This window comes from Mustela putorius, unplaced genomic scaffold (genome assembly GCF_011764305.1).
Source record: "Mustela putorius furo isolate JIRA1106 unplaced genomic scaffold, ASM1176430v1.1 tig00003944_pilon_pilon_pilon, whole genome shotgun sequence".
In the NCBI taxonomy this organism is placed as follows: domain Eukaryota; kingdom Metazoa; phylum Chordata; class Mammalia; order Carnivora; family Mustelidae; genus Mustela; species Mustela putorius.
Window position 1 is genome coordinate 184,056 of NW_025422088.1, and position 12,910 is coordinate 196,965.

A 12,910-nucleotide genomic window follows, 5' to 3' on the forward strand; every position below is an offset into this window, starting at 1 on the left:
GATTAGAGAAGAATTATTATCAGAATTTTTTTTTCCTCACCCTGGCCTCTGAAAAGAAATTTACTTTTACTCATTCTCCAACAATCCTCTTCCCACAGTCACTCCAAGCATGTGAGCATACAAAAATCTACTCTGCCACTGAAGTCCTTCAAAATCCTACAACTGAGAAGGAAACTGGGAGGAAAGATTGTAGTGAGACTGGTAGTGAGGATGTGATTGTCATAAATTTCCATTTAGTATTATAATTCAGAATAACAAAACACTAGAACTGCATTTTTTTTTTACTGAAAACGTGCTTTTAATTCTGTCATAAAGTTAAAAAGCAAATATAGCTCATCAATAACCAAGAAACAATATAGTCAAAAACTGATACTAAATATTATTCTAACAATACAAAGTTCTTTCATGATTAAATGAAATTCTTATGCATGTTTTGAATATACAGTGAACTTCCAATATACATTCAAAACATGAAGACAGTTTGATGGAACAAAGCATTCTTAGAGCAGTTTTCTTCAGCCTTCTTTTTCTGAACTTATGCAAAACATGTCAATGGTTACTCGGACAATGGTTATATATTCATTAAAATAGAATATATAAAAGAAATCATAGGTGAGTCTATTTCTTTAAAGGTAGAAGTCTTTCTGATTAAAAGAAATTACATATTTTACCTTGAGTTAGTAACAAACTATTTCAAATAATACTATTTTCTTTATGAAAATCATATGAAAATATGAAAATCATATTTACTTTTCAATAAGTACAAAACACTATTGCTAAACTGTTATCATTTAACCTTTTAAATTCCATTATTTTATAGATGATGAAAGTGATTCACAGGTTGTTGAGCTAGAAAGAGAGAAAATAAATGTTTGAATCTAGGTAATTCAAGACTTATGTTTGTCTAATACTAAATATAACTATTTACATTATTTTTTAAATTGCCAACTACTTATTTTGAAAAGTCTTTATGGACAGTATTTTAATTAAATTTAATTACTCCATTTTTATTTTCATTTAGATTATAACATGGATATTTTAAATACAAAAAAGAGATAAAATATTTTGACAAAAAATGTTCGTTTATTTTTTATGTGCCTTTTTAATGTAACCAAAATCTTTCCCCATGTTCCAAGTTTTAAATAGAATGTTTGTTTAAATATAATTTATTTTTTAAAACCTAATTAAGTTTAATAATTAGTAATAAAATAGACCTAAAGGACACAATACAAACATGTGGATTATATAATTTTCTATATAAATATTTTTTCTCATTTTTGTCTCTAAAATAAATTCTATTTTCTAGGAAATGCATGAAAATAATGCAAGCTTCATTGCAAACATAGGTAATGTCTCAGCATATGTTAGCTGTTTTTCAAATATTTTGAAATATAAGGAAACAAGGAGAATCAGCACTGGCATATTTATGATGAATGGCAGAAAAGTTCAGTAGACTAAGAAATCTTAATTATCAAGGACTTCAACACAGCTGCTTTCTCACTATTGAGATTCTTTATAGTCTTCTTACACCCACAAACCCAGGGAAAACTATTTTTTTCATTAATGTTTTATATAATATTTCCCTTAGGCTTTATCCAGTTATCACATTTTCCTTTGAATTTTCCATGGGAATTATTGTATGAAATAGAAATTATTAGTAGCGAATTAACTACAAGTAATATAGGGAACATTTATCTTGGTTCAGGAGATTTGATACAGAAACTAGATTTTCCCGTCTTCAGAACCATGAACTGTGTCCTTCACAAATTTCCAGTGTTACACAAACCAGCTTTTACTTCCAAAACCATTTAGGAAATCTGACTAAAATACAGAATGAATCCCCTTTGTGGAAATCATGAATCTTGATCTAAGATGGGGTCCGAGCATGTGTATTTTTAACAATTTTTGCAGGTATGGTAATGACATTCTGAAATGTCATTCAAGAAACACTAGTTTATTATTGTTCACATTAAGGCTTATTTTTGTTTAATAAATGTAATTGTATTTATGCAATGATGTTCTTTCTCAGTAGCTAGTGAACAGTGAATTAATGAAAAGAATAACAAGTAAACAACTAATCCAAGAAACATAATTTCTTTGTGTTATTTCTATAATCTTTATGGTGGTGGGGGGGTAGGATAAGAGATCTACAAAATAATTTCAGAGAAATTCTAAAATTCTGTTTACCAATATTCTATCTATTGATTCTGTTAGAAAACTGTTTCCCCTACTTCTGTTAGCTGAGACATATGATAATTCAGAAGATATATGTGGTAATTGCTATATACTAAATCTTGCTGATGAGCAGCAAATTCATGTTCCTTTACCTGAACATCTTTATGATGTAAGAGTTAGCAGTTAAATACATATCTGCTCTTTTTTCTTAAAAATCAGAAGTGTGCATTTTCAATGGAAAACTGTTAATTACAAATATTTGAAAAATTTACTATCATCTTTCTAAATTCTGTATGAATTTTCATATTAACTTCCTAAACATAAGATATTTAAAACAAAACAGAGTTTCAGTTTTGAGAGAAAAAAGACACATAATTTAGTAGTTAAAAATATGGCCTACATTATCTAAGAATACAATAGAAGTAATAAAAAGAAAAGTAAGTTGCATTAGGTTGGGTTTATTAGGTCAAGGGAAGCCTGTGTCATGATGTAATATCTATATTGAGTTTGGGAAGATAATTCAAGTTTATACATATTGGAAAAAAAGGGGGGGGGCAGACATTACAGGCAAAAAAAGAAGGATGTAGACTTCAAATATTCTTTAAAAACTACTGAGAGAAAACACATGATTATTTCCTACACTAAATGATCCAGCTGCTAGGCTTACTTTCATGTATGTTTTTGAAACATTTGCTGTTTATAACAGCCAGTGGTATAGGACCCAGATAGATGAGACAAATATACTGCAGTCCAGTTATTCAGTTTTCTCTTATTATAATTCATTATGAGGTCTTGAGTGCCTTGCTCATACATGTTAATTCACATATTTTATGATGTTTATTTTGCCTCAATCAAGTTTAGGAACTTCAAGCCATTGGGAAAGTCAGATTAGCTGTTACTGGTTATAGTTTTTTTTTCTTTCTCCCCTTTTTTTTCCTTCAGAGGTTCATAACACATTGGCTGCAGTAGGAATGCAAACACATTAATTATTCAGAAAGGACATATTTATAAATTTGTTGAATAATCTATAATCAATTTAATAATATGAAGATAGCAAGGTTATATGTGAAAGGGGAAAGATGAGTGTCATATAAATACCTCTAGTTAATTAGATAAAATTATTTAGCCATTAATTTCATTCATTAATGAAAGGTGAACAGTGAAAAAAATAGTTTGGTAAATTTTCAGAGAGGTCATTCCAAATTACATGTTACATTGTGCAAATTATGAGATATTTGACTGAAGTATTTTTTCTAGAAACAAGTGTAGGTCACTGTATTAAAAGTTCTGAAGATTTAGATACACAGAAACAAAATTGAGGAATTGCATAAAACATGAGGATGGTTTTGACTGCCCTAAGCTATGATAATGGGTTTCCTGCCAAGTGTATAAAAAAGAAGTCAGTAAGAAATGCTTTGGTAACACCAAAGGACTTACTAAGAAGTTATGACTTGATATACCCTTTGAAGATTTATATGTAATGCTCTTGCCTTTTGTAAGAGCCCAACTAATTTTTTAATGGTATCTCATTTCCTGTAGCATTTTTCTGTACCCAACATATCTGAAACAATATATTCAACTGGACAGCTGGTATTTAATATAAGCAAAAAATCATAGAAAAAACTAACATTTTTTTCATTTGCACAATAGTGCTGAGTGTTAAAAATAGACAAATACTCTACCTTGGTTAGCTAAGCATTGGTTTTTAATATAATTACACACCCATATACATATTTACATACACATAAATGTAAATTGAGAACCCTGACAAATATAAATTATTGAAATTCACATTGGAGATTGGAGAGTTCTGGACAGAATAATATATTGGTGGAGACATAGGTTTTTATGACTTCCAAGGAATATAATTAGTTTATTTACCCAATTCAGGTTGGCAAGGATATTAAACCGGTCACCTTCCTACATCAGCAAGGGAGTGAATAGATCTAGAGAAAAGTATTATCATATCCTCAATTAGTCTTTATAATACATCGTATACAATGTATGATACTCAATAAAAAATAACAGAGCATTAGGGAAAAAAAATAATAAAGTTGACCAAGCTAGTAAAACAGAAACAAAACTACCAGATAGCTAGAAAATGATAATGTGAAATAAAGGTATGTAAATAAGTATAATTACTATGCTAAGGAATGTAATATAGTATCGCCATCCAGCAGCAATAATAAGGACCCCTGTCTGGTTGGGTTTCAAAAAAGCCCTTTATTTCATATGGCCCTCGCTTATATAGGGGAGCTAAGTCAATCAGCATAGACAGCAAAATGCATCCACCAATCTTAAGCTTGTTACCAAGTACCCACAGCATAGCAATAGTTCAACAGCCAATAGGTAGTACTTCCTGTTTACGATCAGTCACTCTAGACACACCTTCTGGCAAATCGCCAGGTGCCATTTTGCAAAGCTCTGCGGTTGACGGATCTCCAGGCCCCTGGAGCATCTGCCCTTGACAGTTCCCCCTTTTTGTTTTATGGTAGAAGGAAAGACTCAGCAGGGGTTGTGGCTGTCTTAGGTTGTCACAAGGCCAAGAATATCCTTACCCGTCATTGGATCATGATGCTTATAGGATCATGTCCTGTCTTAGGTTGGTATATTCTGCCTGTGATCTTACCCGTTTTTGACTACCGATCTAGCATACTGAGCCATACCTGGGGCGACTGTCCGGACTTGATGGATAACAGAGCTTGTTTGATGGCAATGGTGTCTCTTTTATGAATCCTCATCATGGGGCAAATGCACCATAAGCAACACACCACAGCGAATATCAGCAATCCACCCATGGATATGAACCCAAACCATTGCTTCCCCCATCCTACAACATTTTTCATAAAGGCAACAAATTGAGATACTGAAGCTACTTCTACCTTACTGGCATTAACGTTAACAATATTAGCACGAAGCCGTATTGTCAGATTCTTGAATCTGGCACTCCAGTTGCCTGTAAGCATCTTGGATAGTTCCCTGGAATAATTAGCTGCTCTAGTGAGGTTATCATATGCAACTGGAGTAATGCAGAGTCCAGTATCTGAATGAAGGCATCCTACAGTCAGTAGTTGTATTACAATGTCCATTTGTTCTTGTAGCAAGTCAATCTGCTGATTAGCAAAAAGAATACCCACAGCGAGATGATCATTAATTTCACTCTGGATTTGTAGAGCTTCTGTGGTATTCATAGACGGTTGATTAATCTCCTTTGCTGTAGGAATAGCAATGGCAAGCGCAGTAGCAGTGGCAGCGGCGGCTGCAGCGGAGGCGGCAACAGCTGTCACCACGGTAGCGGTGATACTAAAGTCTCTTTTATGTCTCAGCAAAACTGGAAGGTCTCCCTCTGGGACAGAGACGGGCATAGGCAAAAACACTGGAATACGCATTATCATAGTAAATGAAAAGCCTGTAGCATTCCAACATTGTGTAAGGAAGCAAGTGTTCAACGTACAGTTCAACTTATTAGAAATGGTTGTACTGTTACTGACAAGAAACATAAAAGGGGGGCGAATACAAACAGGAGTAGGCAAAAACGTGATATTTTTAGAACAAGTTTGCACTTCAACACTCATTTCAAACGTTTGGGAAAAGTGCTTTTAAGAGGAGTTACATAATAAATTAGTAGTTAAGAGTGCGAGGTAAGTAGCAGAGGAAGATGTTAAAGGGAGTGGATAGGGCCAGGCTTTAACAATGGCCCAAAGGGTCTGTCCTGATGTCATGGTCAGGAGTGCATGGATCATCATCAATCGGATTATCGTCACCATGGCTGTCGTCCTTTTGGGTTTCTGCCTCTTTTGGTGCCGAGTGTAAGACTAGCTTGACTAGCCATTCAGGGACCCAAATAGGGGATGGAGCGTTCTCTGGAAAGACACAAACAGAGCCTTGGCTCCAGACTAGCACTTGGTCTGGGCCCTTCCAATGACCCGACAGAAGGTCCCTCCAAAGAACCTTAGGTTGAGAATTGCCTAGTGTGCACCAATGTCTTTCGGCGGCAGTACGCTGGTTTTTATCCACATTCAAGAAATTTAAAATGTAGAGGATAGTGGATAGTTTGTCTCTTGGGGATTGGAATGTATCTCCTATTCCCCCTTTTTGTTTAAATAAGGTATTTTTAATAGGTGGGCACGTTCCACTATGCTTTGACCCTGGGGATTGTAGGGCATACCAGTGACATGAGTGATTCCAAATGTAGCACAAAATTGTTTAAATGTAGTAGAGGTATATCCAGGGCCATTGTCTGTTTTTAATTGTTTTGGTATCCCTAGAACAGAGAACGAATGCAAACAATGTGCGATAACATCTTTAGCTTTTTCTCCAGAATGCAAGGAGGCCATAATAAATCCAGAGAAAGTGTCAATGGAAACATGAACATATTTTAAGAGTCTGAATTCGGGCATATGTGTTACGTCCATTTGCCATATGTGTTTAGGGAGTAATCCCTTTGGATTGACTCCCAAAGAAGGCTGAGAGAGTAAGGAGACACAGCGTTCACAGGATTTAACTATATCGCAAACTACAGCTTTAGTACGTTTGAATTTTAATTTTAAGGTAGAAGCGTTCACATGACATTTCTCATGAAAGGTTTTTGCTGCTTCTATAAAGTTAAATATATGTGGATCTTTAGTAGCAGAATCGACCAGGGAATTTCCCAATGAGAGGGACCCAGGTAAGTTAGAATGTGCTCTTAAATGCCCTATAAAAAAAGGATGCTTTCTGTTCCAAATAAGAACTTGTAATGCTCTTAAGTAGGTATGTACAGACCAGCTAGTAGATATAGTTCCTGCTGTTTCTAACAGAGATAGTGCATATACTACATATTTACTATCAGAAAATAAATTGAATGGGCAAAAGGAGAATGCCTTGAAGAAAGACCTCAGTGACTGTTAATAATTCCAGATGTTGAGCAGAGGTAGTGGGAAACAAAAATGTATTAATTTTCCCATCTGCCATAAAGGCGCCAGTTCCATTATTGGAACCATCAGAAAACACCACAGGGGTGTTATCAATAGGTTTTTGGCTGGTTATCCTTGGGAAAATTATGGGATGTTCTTTCCAGAATTGTAATAAAGGGTGGGAGGGATAATGATTGTCAAATTTAGCAGTAGTACTAGTCATGAAAATGGCCCAATTAGAGGAGGAGTTACTCAAGAATTGAAATTGGGCAAGGGTGTAGGGTGTGATGATCAACGCAGGTGACGTCCCAAAGGAAATGGTGGCTATTTTGATGACTTTCAGAATTAGTTCAGCTATGGCCTCTGGGTAGCTACTCAAAACCTTAGCTGGGGAGTGAGCACAATGGACCCATAGCAATGGTCCTTCTTGCCTAATTGAACCTTTTCCGTGGCGATATGTAACCCTCTATATTCCAAGAGAATAGTTAATTCTTCATAAAGAGCCTTGAGTCGATCACCATCAGGATGGGCAAGTAAAACATCATCCATATAATGATATATTATTAGATCGGGGTTTTGTTCCTGAAGTGGTTTGATGTTCATCCATACAAAGATTTGGCAGATAGTAGGACTATTGGTCATGCCCTGTGGTAACACAGTCCATTCACATCTTTGATCTGGGTGGGCATGATTGATAGATGGGACTGTGAAGGCAAATCTAAAGGTATCTTCAGGATGTAGGAGAATAGAGAAGAAGCAGTCCTTTGTGTCTATAATGATGGTTGGCCAATTTTTTGGTAGGGTGGTCAGTAATGGTAAGCCTAACTGTATAGGTCCCATGGGTTTTATGGTAGCATTTATCGCTCTAAGGTCATGTAGTAGTCTCCATTTTCCAGATTTCTTTTTGATGATAAATATGGGTGTATTAAAAGGAGACGTGGATGGTCTTATATGTCCTGCAGCTAATTGTTCCAAGACTAGTTGCTGGGCCGCTTGTAATTTTTCTCAAGAGAGAGGCCACTGAGGGACCCAGACAGGTTTATTGGATATTCAAGTTAATTTTATATAGTCAGTGGCCCCTAATGAAAACCCAGACCCGTCCGGTTCTCCTTTTTCTGGAGTTCAATCCGGTTGGTGATTCCTGGTTAATTATTCCCTAAACCTTTTCCCCAGATGTGTCCCTGAGCAAGCATAATTGTATTAGCTTGCAGGCTGCTAAATGGTATGTCCGATGTTAATTTTAGATCCATGCCTTCCATGACATCTCTACCCCATAAGTTTACAGGCAAGTGATCTAATATATATGGTTGAACTAAACCTTGGTGTCCTTCATCATCTCTCCAATTTAGTAAAGTAGCACTCCTATCAGGATTAGAGGCAATACCTAAGCCACACAAAGCTTGGCCAGCCTTTTGTATTGGCCATGCTTTTGGCCAATCTTCCCTTTTGATAATACTCTTATCTGCACCTGTGTCTAAGAGCCCTGTGAATGCTTTACCATTAATATGTAAAACGGTCATTGGTCTTTCTCTTAGATTTAGCATAAGGAAGGCACATGGAGTCCCAGTAGATCCTAGGCCTTGATTACCTCTCTCTTTATTGCTGGCCGGGAAATGTGAATGATGGCTGGGCAGAATTAGCAATTGCGCTATGCGGTCTCTAGGGGAAATAGAAACAATACCCCATGGGGATATGGCAAGAATTTTAATCTCACCTGTAAAGTCAGGATCAATGACTCCGGGTGTAATTTGTAATCCTTTCAGTGCGCTAGAACTTCTACCCAGTAGTAATCCTACAGTTCCCTCGGGTAGTGGTCCACAGACAGTAGTAGGGATTGGCTGAACTCCCATATCGGGAGTTAATATTGCTCTGGCGGAGGCACAGAGATCCAGTCCTGCGCTTCCTTTTGTTGCTCTACGGAGCTGGGAAGGGGATAGTAGCTCTGAGGGATTGTCTATATGGCCCCGTATATTTGTGGGCCCCGGGACTGTGGGCCCTGTTTTCCGTTTTTTGGCAGGGGATTCCCTTGGATATCTTGGGTGGATCTGCAGTCGCTAGCCCAGTGATTTCCCTTTTTGCATCGAGGACATAGGCCAGGTTTTTTATTGACCTGAGGACAGTCCCATTTTTTAATGACCTGGTTTATTACATTGGAAACAGAGACCAGGGGATTTGGTAACCTTTGTACCAGTAAAATTAGCGTAAGCCTCTGCCATGACATTAGCTTGGATAACTGATTCGTTTATGTCTCTACAGGCCTTTAAATAGGAGGCTAGGTCTTTGTTTTTCCAGGGTTGTATTGCTTCTTTGCACCATTTATTGGCTTGCTCATAGGCTAATTGCTTGACCAGAGGCATAGCCTGATCAACATCCCCAAAAATTCTAGATGCCATTTAGATAAGTCTATCTACAAAATCTGCATATGGTTCATTATTTCCCTGGATAACTTTTGACAATTGACCTTGTAAATCACCTGTGCCTTGTATGGTTTTCCACGCCCTAGCAGCAGCAGTAGCAATTTGCAAATACACTGCAGGTGGAAAATTGATCTGATTTTGATTTCCTGAAAACTGTCCTGTACCAGTCAGCATTTCTAAATTCCAAGCTCCATTCCCAGCTCCCGCATTATGGCAAGCAGTTTCCGTACAGTTATCCTGATTTGCTATTTTCCACATAAAATATTTCCCTCCAGACAAGCAAGCTCGCGCTAGATTACTCCAGTCTAAAGGTGTTAGGTTTTGTTCTGTGAGAGTCTCGAGTAAGGTAATAGTATAAGCAGCCTGAGGGCCATAAGACATGACTGCCTCTTTTAGCTGTTTTACTTGTTTAATATCTAATGGCTGATGCATGAGATTCCCTTGCTGATCTTGAAAGACTGGTAGAGCTAAGCCTAACTGTTGTCCTATTGAATTCCAATCAGTGACGTCATGTCTATCATGCGAGCAGGCTCCTGGGCAGCTACAATTTATTTCAGGATTATAAGGTGGGGGAGCTGAAGGCTGCAACAGCTCACAAGATAAGTTGCTTAATTTTTTTTGCTAATTCATCCCCTGAAAGCTCTTCTTCCTCTTCTGAAGAGGCCCCTATAGTTGAGGCCTTCAATTGTTCCTCTTTTACTTCCTCCAAGACCTGTTCTCCTGCTTGTAGGCTTTCTTTTATAATCTCAGGGGGTTTGGGGCTAAGCAAACAGGATTGTATGAGAGCCCTTATAGCGAGTGTGCCAGATGGAAGGGGTTTCTCTTTATCAACCTTCATAAGATCCTCCCCTAAATGTTCCCATTATGGAATGTTTAATAATCCTTCATCTAGGAACCAAGGGCTGACTCCTTCTACAGTGCGCAAGAACGCCCGAGCAGTTTTCATTTTCAAAGGAGTTCCATTTGCTTTTAGCAACTCCCGCAGAGCCCCTTCCATATGTATTCTTGAGACCTCTGAACCCATAGTATATCACAAATAAATAGTCAAGAAGCAAAGAAAAGACTAGTCTGCTATCGTCACTAAAACAGTGAGCTTTCTCAAGATCGTCACTAACACCAGTGAGCTTACGTTGCAATCATCACTATAATCAGTGAACTTTCATAAAACTTCTCTGGCCAGAATTTTCTTCTAAATAAATTCGTCACTTACCTCAGTGCACTGTTAGAAACAGAGAAAGGGAGCTCCCCGTAAGGGCCACCATTTATCACCGTCCAACAGCGATAATAACGACCCTCCGTCCCTTTGGGTTTCAAAAAAGCCCTTTATTTCATATGGCCATTGCTTATATAGGGGAGCTAAGCCAATCAGCATAGACAGCGATATGCATCCACCAATCTTAAGCTTGTTACCAAGTACCCACAGCATAGCAATAGTTCAACAGCCAATAGGTAGTACTTCCTGTTTACGATCAGTCACTCTAGACACACCTTCTGGCAAATCGCCAGGCGCCATTTTGCAAAGCTCTGCGGTTGACGGATCTCCAGGCCCCTGGCGCATCTGCCCTCGACAATATAGAAAGCTTTTACCAGATTATAGGAAGCTATAAACAAGATTCAGAATAAAATGTCTTCTGCAGATTAGACATTGATTAAAATAGAATTTATAAACTTTAGGATATGTCAGAAAAATATCCAAATGAATATTTTCAAATTTTGAATGAGAGAAGTTGGAATAAACTGGAGAAAAGAACATCAGAGACACATGTGGCAGTCAAATATCAATATGCAATTCCACTGGCCAAGAATGCTAGTGCTCTCCTGCCCTGACATTGGGATAAATATCTTGATTAATCCATCTGAATACACCTGGCTTTTGTTCCTTAGTTTTGTTGTTGTTGTTGTTTTGTTTGTTTGTTTTTTGTTTTTTGTCTTGGGCTTGTTAGGCAAAATTAATCTGTACTTAACCTAGGAATACTTGACTTGGTACTTGTGATAGGTTGAATAATATCTCCCCAAAGATGTCCCTATCCTAATCTCAGGGACCTGAGAATATGTCATCTTACATTTTGAAGAAACTTTGGAGATATGAATAAGTTAGTGATCTTATGATGAACGATTAACCAGGAGTTTTCAGCTGGATTCAATGTAGGGGAGGTCAGAGAAGAGAGAAATGCTACACTCTGGCTTGAAGATGAAGGAAGGGTCCATAAATCAACGAATGTAGATAATATCTAGAAGCTGGAAAAGGCATGAAAACAGATTCTCCCTAGAGTCGGAGGAAGAAAAGTAACCCTGCAAACCCAATTTGAACTTTGATTGCCAGAATGCAGAGAATAAATATTTTTAAGTAGCTAAGTTTATAGTAATTTGTTACAACAGAAACTAGAAAATAATATAGACCAATAGCAGTAATTAACAAGATTTAACAGTTGTTTCTTTTGTAGGTAGGGTATAAGTGTAATCCATATTAAAATGTGTTATGAAAAGATGGGTGTGTGAGTGTTCAGGCATGAAATAACTCAACTACAGTTTTCTTGCTTAGCATTCATTTCTACCCTCTTCTACCTTGTTTTCCTAATTTTAGAAGCCAACAGCTAAAACATGACTTCCATGGGACTCCTTGTAATCGCCAGAGGTCGTTAGAGTGAACAACCGTACTAGTTTGTGAGAGATTATTCCAGTTCAGCACTGAAAATATCATATCCAGGAAACCCTTCAATCCTAAGCAAACCTGTAAAGCTACATCATGGCTTTCATGGCTCTAGGTACTATTTACCTTTGGGAACATATTTTTCCAGAAAAAAAAAAAAACTAAATCACTAAATAAAAATATATGAATTTACAACTGTATTGGTATTAAAAAAAGAACATGCTTCATTCATTATTATATATTTGTGCTATTATATTAATATTTTTCCTATTTTAAAAGAAATTAACATTAAAACATTTCTACTTTAGCTGCTCCTTTTTCCCACTAGAGTTTAGAAATAATAGAGCTACAGCATCCCACCAGTAAAAGGGAGAAAGGTCAACAAAATTTCAGAAACTATGGCTTGACTTCCTTTAGCTCCGGAAATAATTCCATTAACCACTCACAAGGCATCTTGTTTAGTGGTGGTAGGGGGGAATTATAATCATCGGTTTTGTGCTCCTTACAGCCACCACATCCCTAAAGGCTGCATCCATTTATTCACAATGTAAGAAAATTACATACATTATGTCAATCCATAAGCATGGTAGTTTAATGACAAAAGTCATGTTAGAATGAAATTAATTAATTATATGTTAACATGTGCCAAAGAAAGGCTACCATATAAACTACTTATGATATTATTTTCTACCTAAAGATAGAAAATATCCCCCCCCAAAATAGAAAATATTCCATTCTTCTTTCAAATAAATAAAGCTGTTAAAAGTTTTTCA

The 12,910-nt window shown here is 36.8% G+C and overlaps 1 protein-coding gene across 1 annotated transcript; it reads right to left on the reverse strand.

Moving 5' to 3' along the window:
• Positions 1–1,242: 1,242 nt before the first annotated feature.
• On the reverse strand, positions 1,243–10,804 carry LOC106004587 (endogenous retrovirus group K member 13-1 Env polyprotein-like). The gene is made up of 2 exons (XM_013050599.2): positions 10,698–10,804; positions 1,243–6,038 (listed from the first exon to the last, which is right to left on the reverse strand). Exon 2 carries the CDS (start codon positions 5,748–5,750, stop codon positions 4,815–4,817), a length of 936 nt encoding a protein of 311 aa, XP_012906053.2. The 5' UTR covers positions 5,751–6,038; positions 10,698–10,804; the 3' UTR covers positions 1,243–4,814.
• Positions 10,805–12,910: the final 2,106 nt, after the last annotated feature.